The sequence below is a fragment of the Protopterus annectens genome, chromosome 13.part0 (assembly GCF_019279795.1).
Source record: "Protopterus annectens isolate FY-2018-M chromosome 13.part0, PAN1.0, whole genome shotgun sequence".
NCBI lineage: Eukaryota > Metazoa > Chordata > Ceratodontiformes > Protopteridae > Protopterus > Protopterus annectens.
This window is the reverse complement of record NC_056747.1, coordinates 6648054-6673135: the sequence shown is the minus strand read 5'-3', so window position 1 is coordinate 6673135 and position 25082 is coordinate 6648054. Positions and strand designations below refer to the sequence as shown.

General features: G+C 38.6%; 1 protein-coding gene across 1 annotated transcript in view; it reads right to left on the bottom strand.

Moving 5' to 3' along the window:
• The window catches only part of LOC122788396 (zinc finger protein 850-like), a 1059174-nt gene that overhangs the window by 470132 nt on the left and 563960 nt on the right, over positions 1–25082 (bottom strand). The window contains exon 4 of the mRNA XM_044055467.1: positions 13802–15014. Within this exon, the coding sequence (XP_043911402.1) occupies positions 13802–15014 (1213 nt within the window). The remainder of the gene's footprint in view (positions 1–13801; positions 15015–25082) is intronic.

Sequence of the window (25082 nt, the reverse complement as noted above, 5' to 3'; positions counted from 1 at the left end):
GTGTTGCTATCAGAAAGTAGTTGGAGGAAATTTCCCATTGCCACACTCTGAGGGCTTCTCGACACAGGGGTTAAGACATGGTTCCACCCTGTTTGTTTATGTACCAGACCACAGACATGTTGTCTGATTGGATTGCAATGGTTCCTAGAGGGAGGACAGATTGACAAGCTTGCAATGCTAAAAGCACTGTCCTCATGCATGCTGGCCTGTATTGGGAACCAAGTGCCTTGGGCAGTCCTGACCAGATAATGCCCCCCCCCACCCCATCTGGGAGGCATCCATGGTCACTATGGCCTTGGGTTGAGGAGGAACAAAGGGGTGGCCTACAAAAGGATTTCTTCAGATTCGATCCACCAGGACAGACCTTTTTTGCAGCAACTGGTGATAAGGATGGGGTAAGTCATAGGATGGGTTAGAACAGACCATTGTGTTGCTAGAAGCCATTGTAGTAACTGCATGTGGAATCTTGCTAGAAGGACCACAGTGATGGTTGCTGCCATGCAACCAGACGCCTGAAGGACTAGTAGTGCCAGGACTTTATCTCTGTAGAGAATAGCTTGTACTTGGGATTTTATCTTCTGCAGTCTGTCTAGAGGAAGGGAAGCTACACAAGAGATGGTGTTCAGATGAGCTATGAATTCTAGATTTTGAGTACGGCTTAGCTGAGATTTTGATTGATTTACTGTTATTCCCAGGTGAGTGAACAGGTGCAGAATGAATTCTGTTGCTTGAAGCAGTGGATGCCTGGTGGATGCGGTGAGCTGAAAGTGACTGGCTCCCAGACGAAAGTGGAGAAACCTTCTGGAGTGTTTGTCCATTTTTATATGGTAATATTCATCTTGAAGTTCTACAGAGCATATCCAATCATTTTCTTCTAGAAAAGGAAGTATATATTGAACCATGACCATCCAGAATTTTGATTGTTGAACAAATTTGTTTAGAAGGCTGAAATGCAGAATTGGAACCAAAGTCCTCCCCCACCCCGACAGACCCACCTCCAAAGCAGGAGCTGAGGATGGGCCTCCAACTGCCGGAGTCCCAAGAAGTAAGGGTGACTCTGAATAAAAAACAGGAGACGACTAAAACCCCTCAGGTCCGACAGTGGAGCCACGATCCCAGGAGTATACCGGTTCTGAAGGAAATGAAGTCAGAGCAGACTTTAGAACCGAAGACAAAAGGGCTGTCTGCACCAGAGCAACTGGAACATGAGTGTTCAGAGTGGAGAGCCCTGAGGCCTCAGAGGAGGTTAGGTCAGAGGGAGAAGAACTGGTGAAGTCCTGGGAGGAAATGTCCCTGCTCCACATGGGAGAGGGGGTTGGAAGGCAGAAAGAACTCTAGCCACTAGGAGCTGGTCCACCAACCTCACTACATCTACTTCAGTGAGGGTCCTGGAGGAATGAACGGACAATCCAGAGGAGAACGCTGGCCTTTCCACAAAAGTACTAGGAAGTTGACCATAAAAAGGGTCAACAGAAGGAGAGTACCACATCCTGAGTGTATAGAGAATTTCAGTCTTCAGTATTGAGGGAGTGGGTGCTGTGGTGCAGTAGGATATGTTGGCACCAGCCGGGAAGCTAAAGAAGTTGGTGCTGATGATGCCAGTGCCGATAGCACCAAAGTAGTGACTGGTGTTGAGAAGGAATGCCGTTCCAATAGTTTTGGAAACTTAGCTTTCAGTTCCAAGGAAGAAATGACAGGGGAGAGCTTATGCTTTTATGAAATCAGTCGTGATGGAGATGTCATTCCCGAATTAATAAGGGAGTCTTAATAAGCCCTTTAAGAATCCGTTTGTTCTGACATTCTACCAAGGCCCTAGTACTGAAGGCTTGGCAGATGGAGCACTCCACTTCTAAAATGTGGAGCACCTAAACAATAAACACAGGCAGAGTTGCCCATCAGAGTTAGACATTCTCCGACTGCAGTCCTGGCACTGCTTAAAACCAGTTTTGCCTTTGGACTTGCCTGCTATATTGATGACCAAGAAAAGAAAGAGGGGTCAACAGGCAGAACCGTAGCCACACCAATCACACAAATACATGCACACAAAGGCAGAAAGAGAAGAAAATTCTACCAACAATGGTAGATACAACTACCTAAAGATAGGTAATAAAGGTTAAAGGAAGAAGAAAATTACCAACAATGGTAAAAAAAAACTACCAAAGGTGGAGAAGGATAGAGAGAGTACCACCAATGATGGTAGGTGAAAGGATACCAGCAGGTACGGAAACACTCACTCACTTGACAAAGGTGGATAAAGATAAGAAAAAGAAAGTTTTTAGTCATAGAGGAAGGATAGCGAATCTAAAAATTCTAATTATTTACTTAGCCGTGAAAGGAGAGGTGGATGACTCATCTTGTGAAAAAAGCAGCAAACGAGATCTGAGGTAATATAGAGAGGGGCATTGTGGGTAGAATTTTAGCTCGAGAGATTTTTGGCTGGAGTGAGCTGTGTAATGGCCAAACTGGTTCTGATGATCAGAACCGATTACCCAACAGTCAAGAATGGATGAAGATTGACAACACCTCATAAGAATGTTTACCATGAGTGCTCTTCTAAACACCTACAGTGTAACCAGAATGTTTACCATGAGTGCTCTTCTACGCACCTACAATGTAACCAGAATGTTTACTATGAGTGCTCTTCTAAGCACCTAAAATGTAACTAGAATGTTGACCACAAGTGCTCTTTTAAGCACCTACAATGTAACCAGAATGTTTACGAGTGCTCTTTTAAGCACCTACAATGTTACCAGAATGTTTACTATGAGTGCTCTTCTAAGCACCTACAATGTAACCAGAATGTTTACCATGAGTGCTCTTTTAAGCACCAACAATGTAAACAGAATGTTTACCACGAGTGCTCTTTTAAGCACCTACAATGTAAACAGAATGTTTACCACGAGTGCTCTTCTAAGCACCTACAATATAACCAGAATGTTTACCACAAGTGCTCTTCTAAGCACCTACAATGTAACCAGAAGTGCTCCTTATAAAGTTCTTACAGGACCACCTACATTAGTAGAATATTGAAGTATGCTTGGAAATTACTTGTTAGTAACTCCGTTGCACCTTTTACTATTCGAACTACCCAGATGTTCTTGACCCACTTTGCTGTAGTGTCTGCTTGCATGTTCTGATATCAGGTTTATGTCTCTCAGTACACCAGAACTAACTCATATAAAGAACTATTTTTTAGTAATTAATGTTGATTTTCTCCTTTTGTAGTTCCAAATCTTGATTTTCCAACTTTTCCTGTCTTAGCTTTGGCTCTTGGATGACCCCTTGTGATCACTGTATCTTAATTTCCACTAATTCACGATTGTTATTTTTCTCAGCTCCTTTCATATTGTAATATTGGTACCGTCTCAAATGTAATGGTCAAGCTACATTATTGTGCCTTTAAGTATACATACCCTCAGTCATAACGATATCACAATCGGCAATGAGATGTGTAACCATTTGTAGTTCTGCACTACAGAACATGCACTTGTCTGTAGCTTGCACAATCTCTGCAGATTTTGTGAAGTAATAGGCGCTACAGAACATGCACTTGTCTGTAGCTTTCACGATCTCTGCAGATTTTGTGAAATAATAGGCACATTATACATTCTATTACCATGACAGACCATTCTTAGCCTTTCATGTTTTGGTTTAACTTCACCTGCCCTCAGGCACTCACGCATCAAATCATGATCAACACATGATTATTGCAGGGGTTTTCTATACCTGTCAATAGAATTGCAGACTTTTAAATTTTCTTTTGTTCTCGATCTTTACATTCATTCTTTTGCTTTTTAGCACTTTTTTGTTGTTACCTTTTTCTTGTCCTCTACACCTCTGACTTCTACACTTGATCCCTTCCTAAATAGAGCTGTTGATCTGAGCAAGGATGTCATCTTGCACCAGCTTCCTTTGTGGTTTACAACTTACATGATATGTAAACCTCATGGATTTAAACACATCTGCAGTCCCACAACTGTAGACTTATACCTGCAGTCAGTTTCAAGGAGGCCCATGCCTCCTAAACAGGGATATGCAAATAATTGTAGACTTATACCTGCAGTCAGTTTCAAGGAGGCCCATGCCTCCTAAACAGGGATATGCAAATAATTGCAGACTTATACCTGCAGTCATTTTCAAGGAGGCCCGTGCCTCCTTCGAAGGGATATAGAAATATGCATACCTGTTTACTGCACATCACGTTACAGCAGTACAGTACTTTTCCTACCTGCCTAGCCAGCACTTTTTAGGGCCCGTCAGTAATACCAGTATTTAAGTTGGAATGGAGTGCGGCAGTGATTTTTGCCTTGAACTTTACTTCGAGATGTCAAGGTAGCATTCGATTTAATCTTCTTAAATACTCTTTACTAAGCATTGCCCTTCCCGGTTCATTTGTACTGACGACGCTTTGTTTTCCCAGATATTCTTATACTTTATTTCTCAGTTCCTTCATACTTCCTCCTCGTTCAGGTTATGATACTTCAGTTTTCCTGCTATAAAAGTTGTCCTGCATTTGCACATATTTTATGGCTCTTTTAAGCACCTACAATGTAAACAGAATGTTTACCACGATGTTTAACTAATTGTAGTTGTACTTACAGTTGCTTGTTAGATGATATATACATTTTAAACCATCTACAAAAAATGAAATGAGATGTCATTCAGGGAGGTCAGATGGTTAAGCAAATACGGGGCTGGGTTTGAGGCAAAACAACAACACTGATAAGGAATCACTGTGAAGAACCCCTTAAGAGTTTTACACCAGAGAGTTTTCTTTTTTCATGGATCAATTACAAAGTGAGTTGTCACTTTTCCACAGATTTTGCTATGTACATTATCAATGTTTAGTGCATTTTTCACATATGTAAGCATTCTCTGACCCCAAACAATGTGAAACATCAAACGTTTAAATGTAATGTATCCAACCCTTATTTATATTCTGGCCCTATTTCCAGCTCTCAGTTAATGCTTTGTTTATAAATAGCTGATCTGTGGCTCCATACAATTTACTTTTATTATCATTCAGTCGTATTCTGGCCCTTCCATTTTCTGTCAATGTACAGAAATGGAAACCAAGAAGGCACAGTTAAAGTTGGCCAGTCTTTAATGTTTGCCAAGAGTGTTCTTCTCAACACCCACAACGTACCTAGAATTGCTTTGTTCTGTAATGTACAAGGGATTATCTGCATTAGTACCGTATTTAAGTATTCTTGGAAATGTCACTCTATTAGGCCCGTTGCTCCTTCTACCACCGGAACAATCTGGGTGTCCTTATTCCATATCGCTCCAGTTTCTGCTGGCATGTCTTCATATTACACCTTTCAGTTAGTAAAAAAAACTATGGTCTCAGGCTATGGCTACTGCAATAGTGCTGTGTTTGTCCTTTTCTTTTAAAGTACAATATTTGGTGTTGTAGCTTCTTTCTTAGCTGTTTGTATTGGATGATCCAACAATCTGATATAATTACGGTTTCATTTTCAATCACTCTTTGTGTTTCATATTTCTAATACATTGCTGCTACCTATAAACATTAATGTTTGCAAAGTCTCTAATATAACAACTTTGTCACATTTTTTGTCCCCTTCAATATGCAGACCCTGAGCCATAAGGATATCACAGCCTCCATCAAGGCCTGCAACCGTTTTCTGTTAAGTACTTCATCTGTTTACATCTATTAAGATTTTCTACAGATTTTTATGAACATGTATATAGTCCACTGTCTTCAGCTGGCATTATTACCCTTTCATTCTGTGGTACAGGTTCATACCACCTTAGCCATTCATATGTCAAATCTTGACCAACATACGATTGTTCCAGCGATCTCTTTATTGTGGACTTTATAATTTTATTTTATTTTCTTCTGGTCATGCTTTTCTCCACTTCTCCTTTGAGTTTCATAACGTTTCCTTTTTAAAATGCTTTATATAATCTATGTAGCATCATTTTACACTTTTCGCCTTCTTCTTGCTTTAGAACATTCACTTTATTTGGCGCCAGTGATGACAACAGATATGCATGTAGTCCCACAATACTGACCTATGCATACAAGTAACTGCAAGGACATTAATGCAAGACCAAAGGATACATCTGTTTTTTTTATATAAAACACAGGCATTAAGCAGCATTCTTGCCTTCCTATCCGACTGATCTAACACATTTAGGAACAGCTGATTAATCCAAAGCACAGAGGTCAAGTTGATTTATAACTTGAACTTTATTCAGAGATATCAAAGGAGTGCTCAGTGTTAGTTTCAGGCTGCTAAATTCTCCTTATTGAGCTTTAGTCTCATATTTTGTATTACTGACTCTTTGGAATGTGTATTTTCACATGCGTTGACACTGTAGTCTTTTGTGCAAAACTTTTGCCATAAGTTACACACTTATGTGGCTTTTCTCTTTCTTTTTAATTTCTCCAAATGTTTTGGGTTTCTAATAGCATGATGGGAATGGACCCCATTCCTAAGTCAAACTATGATTACAGCTCATGAAATTAGTATTGCTTCATTCTTTGATGTCAGTCAAAAGTGCTGTTCGCAGCACCCACGATGTGCACAGTAATGACTCCTTCTATAACTCGTACATAGTCACATATATTATTAGCATATCTAAATATGATTGTAGACTCTTTTTTATAAGATCCATTGCTCCTACTACTATTGGAATTATCTTGGTATCTTTCTTCCACATTGCTCTCGTTTCTGCTTGCAAATCTCAATATTTTATGACTTTGTCTCTCTCTCTGTGCGCAGGACATTGTAATCACTAGGTGCAGCAATTTTAATGATCAATGTTACTTTTGTCTTCTTTTCTTGGACCACTATATCCGGTTTTCTAGCATCTGTCTTTTGAACTGTTGGTAATAGATGAGCCCGTATGATGTATACATCATTTTCTATGATGCTTTGTGGCTCATGTTTCCATTGTTTTTCAGCCACTACAACACCACAATGTTTGCACAATCCCCAGTGCAGCAGTCTTCCCACATTATTATGCCTTTCAGTATACAGTCCTTCTGCCACTAGTATGCCGCAACCAGCAACGAGGTGTGCAACCATTTCCAATTCTGTTTTGGAAAACCTACATTTGTCTGTTTCTCCCACATGTTCAATGGACTTTGTAAACCAATGTGTACATAGCCCACTATCTTGGGCCACCAATATTGACCTTTAACTCTTGGTTTAAATTCACCTCTCCTTAATCATTCCTGCATTTTTCCTGATCAACATGAGATTCGTCCAGAAGGTTTATATACTTGCAACTATAGTTATGTTTTTTTCCACATTTCTTGCCTTCTAATCTGGTCCTTCACCTTATATTCTCTCTTTTGTTTTTTGGCACATTCAGTTGCTGCCTGATTTTTATCTACATCTGATTTGATTTCCATTCCTGCTTGACGCCAATATGCTTCTGCTAGATTAAGCAGAGAAATCATCTTAGACTTATTCGGCTCATGTTTCAAAACTTTCACTACATTTCACAGGTTCATAGATTAGTACTAGGTAACTGCCCTTGCAAGCCATTTTAAGCCTAGCCAATTATCCCTTGTGAGACTCAAACCCTGTACCTTGTGTTTGTAAGGAAAACACCTTAACCATTAGGCCACCCTCCCAACCCCATTTGGGTCTTGTGAGGTCAGCAGATAAGTGTGGAGTCCCACAACTGCAGATCTATACATGTAATACATTTCAAGGAGGCCCATCCCTCCTTCAGAATGGGAAATATGTAATCTTGGCATGCACTGATTTTTATAAATCATTTGGTGAGCATAAGGCATCCTTCTTGTTTTCCTGTATAATCTATCCAGCACCTTTTGGGGCCAGTCAATCACTCCAAAACTGTAAGTTAACACAGAACAGCAAATTGATTTATAGCTTGGATTTTGTTCCTAGATGTCAGTGCTGTTTTTTGGGATTAATTTAAGTCTTCTAAAGTACTCCATACGAAGTTTTATTTGCATTTGTTCATGTTTTATTGCTGATCCTTCATCAATTCCCAAGTATTTATACACTCCCTCTTGCTCCAGTTCTTTTATATCCCATTCTTGTCCCAAACTGATGTTTTTCTGCTTTAAAGGTTGCTTTTGCACATTTATCAAGACAAAATAACATTCTTATATCATCTGAAAAAGTTTTGACAACTTGCACTTGTGCTTTCAGTTCCACATCTGATGAGATATTCAGTTTTAAATCATTGACAAAGAAGATGAGAAGTCTTTGCACTTTGTTGTTTTCTAGGAGGGAAATTGTAGCCATGACCTAACCTGTTAAGTAGACAGCTTAATGGGTTAAGGACAAGGCAGAATAGCAGCAGTGACAGAGAGTTACCCTGGAATATCCCCCTTTGAATTTTTACCCCTGGAATAATTAGTTATCCTTTATCATAGCTTAATTGCAAAGTGGTCTGCCACTGTTTCGTGGTCACTGTACTGTAGTCGATCAGTGTAGGTTGTATCTGATATGTTTTTAAGCACTCTTTTATCCATGGATGTGGGATACTATCAAATGCTTTTTTATAGTCAATCCATGCCATACTTAGATTCTTCCCCTTTTTACAGTTCTGCACTATAACTTTATTTAACAACAGATGATCCTTTGTTCCATATGATTTTCTTTTATTGCCCTTTTGTTCTATTGCCATAATTGAGTTTTCTTCTACATGACCATAAACTCTGTCAGCATCAATTCCAGTGTATAGTTATTGGTCTACAATTCTTATAGCAGTTTGCAGGTTCACTCTTAAATAGGAGTATTGCTTTTCCTGTTGTTAGCCAGGTTGGTGTCTGTTCGGGGTGCGCATACAAATAATTCTTACTCATGGCTCAATCTTCGTGCAAAGATGTTAATACTTTTAAGCAGAAGTTCGGCACTGCATCTGGGCCTGGTGTTTTCCAATTAGAGGCTTTTCATTTCTTTGTTTCAATCTCTGGCTTTACTTCATCCCATTCCTGTACCTTTAAACTTCTTATTCTTTCTTTTACTTCTTCTATCCATTTAGCATCTTTGTTATGTTCCACAGGATCTTCATAGATACGTCTCCAAAATGTATCTATTTCTTCTTTTTTTATATTCTTTCAATTCCTTTTACCTTGTTTCCCAATTCTCTATAAAACTTGTTTGGGTCATTAATAAATTGCTTATTTTGTACTTTTCCTTTATATTTTTCTACGTATCTTCTAAATTGTTCCACCTGTGCTTTTAGTTTATTATTTGCGATAGTGCATGATAGATCCTGATCTGTTCTAATACTGTGCATTGCTTTTATCACATCTATCTTTCTGTGTATTTTTGTTGATCTGTTCTCTCTTCTATACTCTTCTAATAGTGACACTTCTTGTCTTAGTTGCTTTATAGTTTTCTCTGTTCGACACTTCCGTGACGGTATTCGATTTCTCCCCTTTCTCTCCCTCACTACCCTGTATTCTTGTGGTAGAACTCAGTTATTAATTTAGCTGCACAGTAATATATCCTGTTTACTTCTGTTATATCGCATGAATCTCTATAAACAGTCCTAATTACTGTGTTCATTTGTTTTATCAAACTTCTAACTTTTGGGGCTTTATTGATCTTCTGCTGTCGATTTCTTTCATTGATCTTAATATGTCTATCTCTATTAAGTCAAGCAACTCTTCTCTTAGCTCGGTTTCTTCTAGACTGAAGGCCGAGTTTTTGTTTTCCATTTCCTGTGTACATTCTATATAAAGTTCTATAGCATCTTTCTGTGGCACATTCTCTTCAATTTCATCGTGTACCATCCGTTGCTCTGTCATATGAGAACTCACTGACCTATCACTCCTCACCATTAACTGCGTCAGAGTTTCCTGTTCCTTCCCTTGCTGTCCAGCTTCAAATGGATGTTTATACTGGTTTTCTGTGGAAAGATCTAAAATATCTTCATATGGCACCTGACCAATTGCTTCCCATTCCACTGGTTTCCCCTTAATTTGGAGTTCCATTGCTCTGTCCTGTTGTAGTGCTTTCTGAATTAGATTTTCTACACCGAGTCACTAACTTTGGAGGTACTCCATAACCTCAGTTTTTATTTCTTTAACTTCTCCATTACTGATCTCCTTTTCTACTTTTCCTCTTTGTCTTCTTGTTTTTAGCATTGTAAAGTTTTCATGTCTGGATTCCTTTGCTTGTATTTCTCTTCAAATATCTTTGGTGCTGCTCTTTTTGTATCGGTTAGTTTTGCTTTCTCCTTTGCATAGATTTTACACCATATTAAATCTCTTTTTCTTTCCCATGTCCACATTTCTTCTTCAGATGTCTCCTGATCGTCCTCCTCCTCCTTACTTTGAGGACTCATTCCATCATGTTGTGATGTTACCTGTGTTAGACCTTCTATATCAAATCCTTCACTTTGCAGGCACTCCATAACTTCAACTTCTATTTTTTAACTTCTACTTGACTAATATTCTTTTCTACATTCCTTCTTTACGATATTTTATTTATTGTGACATTTTCCACATCTGGATGCCTTTTCCTGTATTTCTCTTCGAATATCTTAATTTGGGTTTCACCTTTGCATAAATATTGCACCATATCAAATCTCTTTCCTTCCCATGCCCATATTTCTTTTTTATGCTTTTCAAAACTATCTATGTTTTGTTGTTTACATTTTTTGTATTTATTCAGATGCTTCTTTTTCCAAACAGATCAAAGTTTTTTGATCTATATACTGTTTTTCAAAAATCTGTTGTACTAATGATCACATATTTTTATGTGAAACTTCTGCCGGTTTTTCTTGCAAAGTATTTTTCTTTCCTCTAATTTCGCTCAATCTTTTTGTATATCTTGTGTCTGGAAATTCTGAGCTTTTTGCATAACAGTAACAATACATAATTTCTTTCTTATCCTCAATAGTCTACTCTATCGTCTTTATGGCTCTTCTTTGGCCTACCAGTTTTTGTGATTTCTATGGACTGTTACTTCCTTCTACAACAAAGGGACCATCCTCCACCCGGGCCTGGCCCCATTGCAGGAATGTTTCTGCATTCTGAGGATTCTACATCATCATTTTATCTAGTCATGGCACCAGTGCACCTACCAAGATGAGGCACTTTTTTATCTTGGGTCTCGTGCACTCTGCCATCTTTTTTAGCTTTTGACCTAGTTCTGTCCATAATATATGCTATACAAATACAGTCTATATATCAGTGTCGCCTTGGTGAGATGTTGTGAAAAACCGGGTCCACCTTGTGAAGGTACTCACCAAGACTTGAGGATGGATTCAGTTTCAGCACTGCTACTCTCCTTTGCTTGCTGACTTTTCATCTCTCCATTTGGACCCCTTTTCTGCACTGTGCAATTTTTCATGTACAGAAAGTGTAGTCTTTAGTGTAAATCTTTTTCCACACATACTACACCTATACAGCTTTTCTCACCTTTTTTAAAAATTTCTCCAAGTCTTTTGGGTTTCTAATACTTTGACGGAAATGGACCTCATTCCTAAGTCAAAGTATAATTAAAGTTCATGAAATTAGTATTGTTTCAATCTTTGATGCTAGCCAGAAGTGCTCTTTGCAGTACCTGCAATGTGCCCAGTAAGGTTCCCTACCAGAAGAGCGAACGCTGAAAATAGCGAACGCTCTTCTGTCAAATTGTAAAGTTCGAAAGCTGAGATTGCTGAAGTCACGGAATAGCAACTGTTCCCTGGCAAAAAAATTCTCTGATCCATGACTTCGACATTTTTGGCTTTTGAGCTTTTGAACTTTATAGTTTGACAGAATAGCGTTCGCTATTTTTAGCTCTTGCTGTTCAGATACAGACAAGCTCAGTAATGGTTCCTTCTGCAATTCGTATTGTGTTATACGTATTGGTAACACAGGTTACGACTGTAAATTATTTTTTATAAGACCAGTTGCTCCTACTACTACTGGAACTGTCTGGGTATCTTTCTTCCACATCGCCCTTGTTTCTGTCTACAAATCCTAATACTTTATGACTTTATGTCTCTCTGTACATAATCCACTGTATTGGTGGTGCTGCGGTAGCATTGTCGCCTCATAGAAAGACGTTGTCCTGTTCGATTCTCAACTAGAGCGTCTTCTGTGTGGAGCCATACGTGAATGGGGCGTGCCTTCGTTGAAGGTTGTGCGTAAGGGCTGGTAACCCAGTACGTAAAAATCCACTACCAATTATTAGCAGACCGGAGTTCCGCTGTGGCGATCCCTAACCGGGAAAAGCTGAAAGACACAAACAAATTCACTCAATAATCAATGCTACTTTTTTCCTCTTTTCATGGCTTACTATATCTGGTTTTCTTACATCTACTTTTTTGAACTGTTGGTAATGGATGATGCCATGTGATATAAACATCATTTTCTATGATACTTTGTGGCTCATGTTTCTAGTGTTTTTCAGCTACATCAGTATTATAATATTTGCACAACCCCCAGTACAACAGTCTTGCCACTTTATTATGCCGTTCAGTATACAGTCCTTCTGCCATTAGTATGTCACAACTAGCAAGAAGATGTACATCTGTTTCCAATTCTGTTTTACAAAACCTACATTTGTCTGTTTTCCCACATGTTCAACAGTGTTTGTAAACCAACATGTACGTAGTCCACTGTCTTCAGCCGCCAATATTAACCTTTCATCTATTGGTTTAAATTCACCTCTCCTTAACAATTCCTGCTTTCGATCCTGATCAACATGAGTTTTTTCCAAGAGCTTCCTATACTTGCAACTCAGCAGATATGTGTGCAGTCCCGCTATGGCAGATCTATACATGTAATCAATTTCAAAGAGGCCCATACCTCCTTTGGAATGGGAAATATATAGTCTTTGTATGCACTGATTTTTATAAATTAGTTGATGAGTTTGAAACATCCTTCTTGTTTTCCTGTCCAAACTATCCAGCACCTTTTAGGGTCAAACAGTCACTCCAAAACTGTAAGTTAGAACAGGAACAGTAAATTGGCTTATAGCTTGGACTTTGTTCCTATATGCCAATGTTTTATTGTTGATCCTTCATCAATTCCCAAACATTTATATACTTCCTATTCCTCAAGTTCTTTTATATCACATTCTTGTCTCAAACTGATATTTTCTTAGTTCTGCAGCTTTCCTGCTTTAAAGGTTGCCTTTGCACATTTATCAAGACCAAATGACAGACTTGTAACGGTAACTCATCTGATGAACTATACAGTATTAAATCATCTGCAAAAGGAAGATGAGAAGTCTTTACACTTTGTTGTTTTCTGGGAGCCAGACTGTAGCCATGACCTGATCTGTTAAGTAGACAGCTTAATGGGTTAAGGGCAAGACAACAGAGCAGCGGTGAAAGAGAGTCACCCTGGGCTATTCCCCTTTGAATTTTTATCCCTGGAATAATAATTTGTCCTTTATCATGGCTTAACTGCAGAGCAGTTTGCCACTGTTTTATGGTCACTGTAATGTAATTGATCAATGCAGGGTGTATCTTATATATTTTTAAACACTCTTTTATCCATGAATGTGGGATACTGTCAAATGCATTTGTATAGCCTGTCCATGCCATATTTAGATTCTTCCCCTTTTTACAGTTATCCATTATGACTTTAACATCAAATGATCCTTTGTTCCATATGACTTTGTTTTATTACCCTTTTGTTCTATTGCCATGATTCAGTTTTCTTCTAAATGGCTACAAACCCTGTCAGCATCAATTCCAGTATATAGTTTATACGTCGTCGGAAGGCAATTTATTGGTCTATAGTTTTTACAATAATTTGCAGGTTCACTCTTAAGTAGGAGTATTGCTTTTCCTGTCCTTAGCCAGGCTGGTATCTGTTCAGGGTGTGCATATAAATGGTTATTACTCATTTTCTCCTGTGTGTATTCTGCCATGAGCTGAAAGGTATGTCTTCCGTGTAAAACTCTTGCCGCATGTGATACATGTATATGGCTTCTCCCCAGTGTGCACTCTCTCGTGTACTGACAGTTGAGTCTTCCATATAAAACTCTTGCCACATGTGATACATGTATATGGCTTCTCCCCAGTGTGTATTTTCTCATGTGATGAAAGGGTACTCTTTTGTGTAAAACATCTGTTGCATGTGACACATTTATATGGCTTGTCTCCAGTATGAACCGTTTCGTGTTTTGAAAGGATAGTCTTCAATCTAAAACTCTTGCCACAACTTGTACATGTATATGGCTTTTCACCTGTATGTATTCTCTCATGTGTAGAAAGGTGAACCTTCTTTGTAAAACTCTTGCCACAACTGGCACATGTATATGGCTTTTCACCTGTATGAATTATCTCGTGTGTAGAAAGCTGAATCTTCTTTCTAAAACTTTTGCCACATGAAGTGCATTTATAAGGTTTCTCTCCAGTGTGTATTTTTTCATGCACTGAAAGTGCAGTCTTTTGCGTAAAACCCCTGCCACAAGTGACACACTTATGTGGCCTTTCTCCACTGTGAATTTTCACATGTACTGAAAGTGAAGACTTTTGTGTAAAACTCTTGCCACAACTGGTGCATGTATATGGCTTTTCACCTGTATGTATCATCTCGTGTGTAGAAAGGTGAATCTTCTTTCTAAAACTTTTGCCACATGAAGTGCATTTATAAGGTTTCTCTCCAGTGTGTATTTTTTCATGCACTGAAAGTGCACTCTTTTGTCTAAAACCCCTGCCACAAGTGGCACATTTATGTGGCCTTTCTCCGCTGTGTATTTTCACGTGTACGGAAAGTGAAGACTTTTGTGTGAAACATTTGCCACAAGTGGCGCACTTATGAGACTTTTCTCCAGTGTGCATTTCTTCATGTATTGACTGGGCCACCTTCTGTGTAAAACTCTTACTTGTAAAATGTTCATAGAGATTCTCTCCATTTTGGCTTCGGTGAAGCAGTTTAGTGGTAGATTTCAACGTAAAACTGCTGTGATATGTGGCACTGTCACATGGTCTTGATTCATTGTTTGCTTGTATGTTGTCTGTAATGATCTTGTCAAATTTAGAATTACAATGACCTTGAAATAACAACTGCTGACTCTGAATCTCACTGTGACTCGAATACCTGCTGACTAAACATACAACAAATTAGAACAAGGTAGTGGTAAACATTTTATTTTCATGGCTTAAATGTTGCATGCTGTTGTACGTAGTCCGTATTAATGAAAGCTCTAATTTTTTTTTAACTTTTAGTTAAGATTCGGTTTTATGTTTATAACATTTAGCTAAACAGTATTTTACAGGAATGAAGAAATTATTACCACAATAATTATCAGGCCCTCATACTAAAGCACAGCAACACTTTTTGCTCCCTAACTGCTCTCTAATTACATTTTCTCTAAATATTTATTTTAAAATCTCAGTACTCTGTCCACGATGTGCTTCATTCATTCTCTCTCTCTCTCCTCTGTATATCTTCCTGAGTTTCTGACAGCAATCGCCATCTGTTATCACCAGCAACTCTAAAGTTACCACACACTTCAACATCACTGTCACTTATCACTAATGGAGTCAGACGTACACAATCCTAAGACTTTACTAACATGAGACTGGCTTTTGTTTCAGAATAAGCCATGTATAATCCCTTCACTTTCATTGTACTGGCCTTAAGCATTTACCAAGTCCCAGGGATAACTCAGGCAAATGGTAGCATTCTTACAACATTTAATATATTTCAAACTGAAAGATTTTAACTTTATATAATTAAAGAAAACACATCACTCACCATCATTAATTCAGAGCGTCTTTATAATACAAATACACATGGGTTGTAATTATTTTTGCACAGTAAGTGGGTTTAGTCCTTACCTGCTATGCAAATGCAAGCTTCAGTGTTTCTGTTACTGGATTCTCAGATCATCTGTTTATTGTCCGATGAGATCTCCAGTGAAGAAACAATAATAGTAATCTAGTATGGATATACCTACATCTTCTAAAGGAATTTTTGCTACTGATAAAAAAATTCATTTCAGAACTCAGGACCATTAAACTCTAGACATTTACATAAAGAAAGCTGAATACCTATGGGGTCAGAAAATACACTTGTCCTTACTAAAGTCTGCATCGCTAAAGGCTCAGAAAATACACTTGTCATTACTAAAGTCTGCATAACTATGATACACTTGTCATTACTAAAGTCTGCATCGCTAAAGGCTCAGAAAATACACTTGTCATTACTAAAGTCCGCATAGCTATGAGCTCAGAAAATGCACTTGTCATTACTAAAGTCTGCATCGCTATGGGCTCAGAAAATACACTTGTTATTACTAAAGTCCGCATAGCTATGAGCTCAGAAAATGCACTTGTCATTACTAAAGTCTGCATCGCTATGAGCTCAGAAAATACACTTGTTATTACTAAAGTCTGTGTAGCTATGGGCTCAGAAAATACACTTGTCATTACTAAAGTCTGCATAGCTATGAGCTCAGAAAATACACTTGTCCTTACTAAAGTCCGCATAGCTATGAGCTCAGAAAATGCACTTGTCCTTAATAAAGTCTGCATAGCTATGAGCTCAGAAAATACACTTGTCCTTACCAAAGTCTGCATCGCTATGGGCTCAGAAAATACACTTGTTATTACTAAAGTCTGCATCGCTATGGCCTTAGAAAATACACTAGTCATTACTAAAGAATGCATAGCTATGAGCTCAGAAAATACAATTGTCATTACTAAAGTCTGCATAGCTATGGGCTCAGAAAACACACTTGTCATTACTAAAGTCTGCATAGCTATGGGCTCAGAAAATACAATTGCCATTTCTAAAGTCTGCATAGCTATGGGCTCAGAAAAAAACACTTGTCATTACTAAAGTCTGCATAGCTATGGGCTCAGAAAATACAATTGTCATTACTAAAGTCTGCATCGCTATGGGGTCAGAAAATACACTTGTCATTACTAAAGTCTGCATTGCTGCGGGGTCAGAAAATACACTTGTCATTACTAAAGTTTGCCTAGCTATGGGCTCAGAAAATACACTTGTCAATACTAAACTCTGCATCGCTATGGGGTCAGAAAATACACTTCTCCTTACTAAAGTCTGTATCGCTATGGGCTCAGAAAATACACTTGTCCTTACTAAAGTCTGCATCGCTATGGGCTCAGAAAATACACTTGTCCTTACTAAAGTCTGCATCACTACGGGCTCAGAAAATACACTTGTCAATACTAAACTCTGCATCGCTATGGGGTCAGAAAATACACTTCTCCTTACTAAACTCTGCATAGCTATGGGCTCAGAAAATACACTGGTCATTACTAATGTCTGCATAGCTATGGGGTCAGAAAATACACTTGACATTACTAAAGTCTGCATCGCTATGGGGTCAGAAAATACACTTGTCATTACTAAAGTCTGCATCGCTATGGGCTCAGAAAATACACTTATCCTTACTAAAGTCTCCATCGCTACGGGCTCAGAAAATACACTTGTCAGTACTAAAGTCTGCATCGCTATGGGGTCAGCAAATACACTTGTCATTACTAAAGAATGCATAGCTATGGGCTCAGAAAACACACGTGTCATTACTAAAGTCTGCATAGTTATGGGCTCAGAAAATACACTTGACCTTACTAAAGTCTGCATCGCTATGGAGTCAGAAAATACACTTGTCCTTACTAAAGTCTGCATCGCTATGGGCTCAGAAAATACATTTGTCATTACTAAAGTCTGCATCGCTATGGGCTCAGAAAATACACTTGTCATTACTAAAGTCTGCATCGCAATGGGCTCAGAAAATACACTTGTCATTACTAAAGTCTGCATAGCGATTGGCTCAGAAAATACGTCGTTACTAAAGTCTGCATAGCTATGGGCTCAGAAAATACACTTGTCATTACTAAGGTCAGCATAGCTATGGGGCAGAAAATACACTTGTCATTACTAAAGTCTGCATTGCTATGGGCTCAGAAAATACACTTGTCATTACTAAAGTCTGCATCGCTTTGGGCTCAGAAAATACACTTGTCATTACTAAAGTCTGCATAGCTAAAGGCTCAGAAAATAAACTTGTCATTACTAAAGTCTGTATCGCAATGGGGTCAGAAAATACACTGGTCATTACTAAAGTCTGCATAGCTATGGGCTCAGAAAATACACTTGTCATTACTAAAGTCTGTATCGCTATTGGGTCAGAAAATACACTTGTCATTACTAAAGTCTGCATAGCTATGGGCTCAGAAAATACACTTGTCCTTACTAAAGTCTGCATAGCTATGGGCTTAGAAAATACACTTGTCATTACTAAAGTCTGCATAGCTATGGGCTCAGAAAATACACTTGTCCTTACTAAAGTCTGCATCGCTATGGGGTCAGAAAATACACTTGTCATTACTAAAGTCTGCATAGCTATGGGGACAGAAAATACACTTGTCATTACTAAAGTCTGCATTGCTATGGGCTCAGAAAATACACTTGTCATTACTAAAGTCTGCATAGCTATGGGGGTCAGAAAATACACTTGTCATTTCTAAAGTCTGCATAGCTATGGGGACAGAAAATACACTTGTCATTACTAAAGTCTGCATTGCTATGGGCTCAGAAAATACACTTGTCCTTACTAAAGTCTGCATCGCTATGGGCTCAGAAAATACACTTGTCATTACTAAAGTCTGCATCGCTATGGGGTCAGAAAACACACTGGTCATTACTAGAGTCTGCATCGCTATGGGGTCAGAAAATACACTTGTCCTTACTAAAGTCTGCAACGCTATGGGCTCAGAAAATACATTTGTCATTACTAAAGTCTGCATAGATATGGAGTCAGAAAATACACTTGTCATTACTAAAGTCTGCATCGCTATGGGGTCAGAAAATACACTTGTCCTTACTAAAGTCTGCATAGCTATGTGCTCAGAAAATACACTTGTCATTACTAAAGTCTGCATAGCTATGGGGTCAGCAAATACACTTGTCATTACTAAAGTCTGCATCGCTATGGGCACAGAAAATACACTTGTCATTACTAAAGAATGCATAGCTATGGGCTCAGAAAATACACGTCATTACTAAAGTCTGCATAGTTATGGGCTCAGAAAATACACTTGTCCTTACAAAAGTCTGTATCGCTATGGGCTCAGAAAATACACTTGTCCTTACTAAAGTCTGCATCGCTATGGGCTCAGAAAATACACTTGTCATTACTAAAGTCTGCATAGCTATGGGCTCAGAAAATACACTTGTCCTTACTAAAGTCTGCACAGCTATAGGCTCACAAAATACACGTGTCATTAATAAAGTCTGCATCGCTATGGGCACAGAAAATACACTTGTCCTGGGCTCAGAAAATACACTAAAGTCTGCATCGCTATGGGCTCAGAAAATACACTTGTCCTTACTAAAGACTGCATCGCCATGGGGTCAGAAAATACACTTGTCATTACTAAAGTCTGCATAGCTATGGGCTCAGAAAATACACTTGTCCTTACTAAAGTCTGCATAGCTATGGGCTCAGAAAATACACTTGTCCTTACTAAAGTCTGCATCGCTATGGGCTCAGAAAATACACTTGTCATTACTAAAGTCTGCATAGCTATGGGGTCAGAAAATACACTTGTCATTACTAAAGTCTGCATAGCTATGGGCTCAGAAAATACACTTGTCCTTACTAAAGTCTGCATAGCTATGGGCTCAGAAAATACACTTGTCCTTACTAAAGTCTGCATCGCTATGGGGTCAGAAAATACACTTGTCCTTACTAAAGTCTGCATAGCTATGGGCTCAGAAAATACACTTGTCATTACTAAAGTCTGCATAGCTATGGGCTCAGAAAATACACTTGTCATTACTAAAGTCTGCATAGCTATGGGCTCAGAAAATACACTTGTCATTACTAAAGTCTGCATAGCTATGGGCTCAGAAAATACACTTGTCATTACTAAAGTCTGCATAGCTATGGGCTCAGAAAATACACTTGTCATTACTAAAGTCTGCATAGCTATGGGCTCAGAAAATACACTTGTCATTACTAAAGTCTGCATAGCTATGGGGTCAGAAAATACACTTGTCATTACTAAAGTCTGCATCGCTATGGGGTCAGAAAATACACTTGTCATTACTAAAGTCTGCATAGCTATGGGCTCAGAAAATACACTTGTCATTACTAAAGTCTGCATAGCTATGGGCTCAGAAAATACACTTGTCATTTCTAAAGTCTGCATAGCTATGGGGTCAGAAAATACACTTGTCCTTACTAAAGTCTGCATAGCTATGATACACTTGTCATTACTAAAGTCTGCATAGCTATGGGCTCAGAAAATACACTTGTCATTACTAAAGTCTGCATCGCTATGGGCTCAGAAAATACACTTGTCATTACTAAAGTCTGCATAGCTATGGGCTCAGAAAATACACTTGTCATTACTAAAGTCTGCATAGCTATGGGCTCAGAAAATACACTTGTCATTACTAAAGTCTGCATCGCTATGGGCTCAGAAAATACACTTGTCATTACTAAAGTCTGCATAGCTATGGGCTCAGAAAATACACTTGTCATTACTAAAGTCTGCATAGCTATGGGCTCAGAAAATACACTTGTCATTACTAAAGTCTGCATCGCTATGGGCTCAGAAAATACACTTGTCATTACTAAAGTCTGCATAGCTATGGGCTCAGAAAATACACTTGTCATTACTAAAGTCTGCATAGCTATGGGCTCAGAAAATACACTTGTCATTACTAAAGTCTGTATAGCTATGGGCTCAGAAAATACACTTGTCATTACTAAAGTCTGCATCGCTATGGGCAAAGAAAATACACTTTTCGTTATAGCTATGGTCTCAGAAAATACACTTGTCATTACTTACGTTTGCATAGCTATGGGGTCAGAAAATACACTTGTAGATACTAAAGTCTGCATAGCTATGGGCTCAGAAAATACACTTGTCATTACTAAAGTCTGCATAGCATGGGCTCAGAAAATACACTTGTCATTACTAAAGTCTGCATAGCAATGGGGTCAGAAAATATACTTGTCATTACTGAAGTCTGCATAGCTATGGGCTCAGAAAATACACTTGTCATTACTAAAGTCTGCATAGCATGGGCTCAGAAAATACACTTGTCATTACTAAAGTCTGCATCGCTATGGGGTCAGAAAATACACTTGTCGTTACTAAAGTCTGCATAGCTATGGGGTCAGAAAATACACTTGTCATTACTAAAGTCTGCATAGCTATGGGCTCAGAAAATACACTTGTCATTACTAAAGTCTGCATAGCTATGGGCTCAGAAAATACACTTGTCATTACTAAAGTCTGCATCGCTATGGGGTCAGAAAATACACTTGTCATTACTTAAGTTTGCATAGCAATGGGCTCAGAAAATACACTTGTCATTACTAAAGTCTGCATAGCTATGGGCTCAGAAAATACACTTGTCATTTCTAAAGTCTGCATAGCTATGGGGTCAGAAAATACACTTGTCATTACTAAAGTCTGCATCGCTATGGGGTCAGAAAATGCACTTCTCATTACTGCAGTCTGCGTAGCTATGGGCTCAAAAAATACACTAGTCCTTTCTAAAGTCTGCATAGCTATGGGGTCAGAAAATACACTTGTCCTTACGGAAGTCTGCATCGCTATGGGCTCAGAAAATACACTTGTCCTTTCTAAAGTCTGCATAGCTATGGGGTCAGAAAATACACTTGTCCTTACGAAAGTCTGCATCGCTATGGGCAAAGAAAATGCACTTGTCCTTTCTAAAGTCTGCGTAGCTGTGGGCTCAGAAAATACACTTGTCATTACTTAAGTGTGCATAGCAATGGGCTCAGAAAATACACTTGTCATTACTAAAGTCTGCATCGCTATGGGCAAAGAAAATACACTTTTCGTTATAGCTATGGTCTCAGAAAATACACTTGTCATTACTAAAGTCTGCATAGCTATGGGCTCAGAAAATACACTTGTCATTACTAAAGTCTGCATAGCTATGGGGTCAGAAAATACACTTGTAGATACTAAAGTCTGCATAGCTATGGGCTCAGAAAATACACTTGTCATTACTAAAGTCTGCATAGCTATGGGCTCAGAAAATACACTTGTCATTACTAAAGTCTGCATAGCTATGGGGTCAGAAAATACACTTGTCATTACTAAAGTCTGCATTGCTATGGGCTCAGAAAATACACTTGTCATTACTTAAGTTTGCATAGCTATGGGCTCAGAAAATACACTTGTCATTACTAAAGTCTGCATAGCTATGGGCTCAGAAAATACACTTGTCATTACTAAAGTCTGCATCGCTATGGGCTCAGAAAATACACTTGTCATTACTAAAGTCTGCATAGCTATGGGCTCAGAAAATACACTTGTCATTTCTAAAGTCTGCATAGCTATGGCCTGAGAAAATACACTTGTAGTTACTAAATTCTGCATCGCTATGGGATGAGAAAAAACACTTGTCGTTACTAAAGTCTGCATAGCTATGGGCTCAGAAAATACACTTGTCATTACTAAAGTCTGCATAGCTATGGGCTCAGAAAATACACTTGTCATTACTAAAGTCTGCATAGCTATGGGCTCAGAAAATACACTTGTCATTACTAAAGTCTGTATAGCTATGGACTCAGAAAATACACTTGTCATTACTAAAGTCTGCATAGCTATGGGCTCAGAAAATACACTTGTCATTACTAAAGTCTGCATAGCTATGGGGTCAGAAAATACACTTGTCATTACTAAAGTCTGCATAGCTATGGGCTCAGAAAATACACTTGTCATTACTAAAGTCTGCATCGCTATGGGCTCAGAAAATACACTTGTCATTACTAAAGTCTGCATAGCTATGGGGTCAGAAAATACACTTGTCATTACTAAAGTCTGCATCGCTATGGGCTCAGAAAATACACTTGTCATTACTAAAGTCTGCATAGCTATGGGCTCAGAAAATACACTTGTCATTACGAAAGTCTGCATCGCTATGGGCTCAGAAAATACACTAGTCATTACTAAAGTCTGCATCACTATGCGCTCAGAAAATACACTTGACATTACTAAAGTCTGCATCGCTATGGGCTCAGAAAATACACTTGTCATTTCTAAAGTCTGCAAAGCTATGGGGTCAGAAAATACACTTGTCATTACTAAAGTCTGCATAGCTATGGGCTCAGAAAATACACTTGTCATTACTAAAGTCTGCGTTAGTATGGGCTCAGAAAATACACTTGTCATTACTAAAGTCTGCATAGCTAATGGGTCAGAAAATATACTTGTCGTTACTAAAGTCTGCATAGCTATGGGGTCAGAAAATACACTTGTCATTACTAAAGTCTGCATAGCTATGGGCTCAGAAAATACACTTGTCATTACTAAAGTCTGCATAGCTATGGGCTCAGAAAATACACTTGTCATTACTAAAGTCTGCATAGCTATGGGGTCAGAAAATACACTTGTCATTACTAAAGTCTGCATAGCTATGGGGTCAGAAAATACACTTGTCCTTACTAAAGTCTGCATAGCTATGTGCTCAGAAAATACACTTGTCATTACTAAAGTCTGCATAGCTATGGGGTCAGCAAATACACTTGTCATTACTAAAGTCTGCATCGCTATGGGCACAGAAAATACACTTGTCATTACTAAAGAATGCATAGCTATGGGCTCAGAAAATACACGTCATTACTAAAGTCTGCATAGTTATGGGCTCAGAAAATACACTTGTCCTTACAAAAGTCTGTATCGCTATGGGCTCAGAAAATACACTTGTCCTTACTAAAGTCTGCATCGCTATGGGCTCAGAAAATACACTTGTCATTACTAAAGTCTGCATAGCTATGGGCTCAGAAAATACACTTGTCCTTACTAAAGTCTGCACAGCTATAGGCTCACAAAATACACGTGTCATTAATAAAGTCTGCTTCGCTATGGGCACAGAAAATACACTTGTCCTGGGCTCAGAAAATACACTTGTGCTTACTAAAGACTGCATCGCCATGAGGTCAGAAAATACACTTGTCATTACTAAACTCTGCATCACTATGGGCTCAGAAAATACACTTGTCATTACTAAAGTCTGCATAGCTATGGGGTCAGAAAATACACTTGTCCTTATTAAAGTCTGCGTAGCTTTGGGCTCAGAAAATACACTTATCCTTACTAAAGTCTGCATCGCTATGGGGTCAGAAAATACACTTGTCATTACTAAAGTCCGCATAGCTATGGGGACAGAAAATACACTTGTCATTACTAAAGTCTGCATCGCTATGGGCTCAGAAAATACACTTGTCATTACTAAAGTCTGCATAGCTATGGGGGTCAGAAAATACACTTGTCATTTCTAAAGTCTGCATAGCTATGGGGACAGAAAATACACTTGTCATTACTAAAGTCTGCATTGCTATGGGCTCAGAAAATACACTTGTCCTTACTAAAGTCTGCATCGCTATGGGCTCAGAAAATACACTTGTCATTACTAAAGTCTGCATCGCTATGGGGTCAGAAAATACACTTGTCCTTACTAAAGTCTGCAACGCTATGGGCTCAGAAAATACATTTGTCATTACTAAAGTCTGCATAGATATGGAGTCAGAAAATACACTTGTCATTACTAAAGTCTGCATCGCTATGGGGTCAGAAAATACACTTGTCCTTACTAAAGTCTGCATAGCTATGTGCTCAGAAAATACACTTGTCATTACTAAAGTCTGCATAGCTATGGGGTCAGCAAATACACTTGTCATTACTAAAGTCTGCATCGCTATGGGCACAGAAAATACACTTGTCATTACTAAACAATGCATAGCTATGGGCTCAGAAAATACACGTCATTACTAAAGTCTGCATAGTTATGGGCTCAGAAAATACACTTGTCCTTACAAAAGTCTGTATCGCTATGGGCTCAGAAAATACACTTGTCCTTACTAAAGTCTGCATCGCTATGGGCTCAGAAAATACACTTGTCATTACTAAAGTCTGCATAGCTATGGGCTCAGAAAATACACTTGTCCTTACTAAAGTCTGCACAGCTATAGGCTCACAAAATACACGTGTCATTAATAAAGTCTGCATCGCTATGGGCACAGAAAATACACTTGTCCTGGGCTCAGAAAATACACTTGTGCTTACTAAAGACTGCATCGCCATGAGGTCAGAAAATACACTTGTCATTACTAAAGTCTGCATAGCTATGGGCTCAGAAAATACAC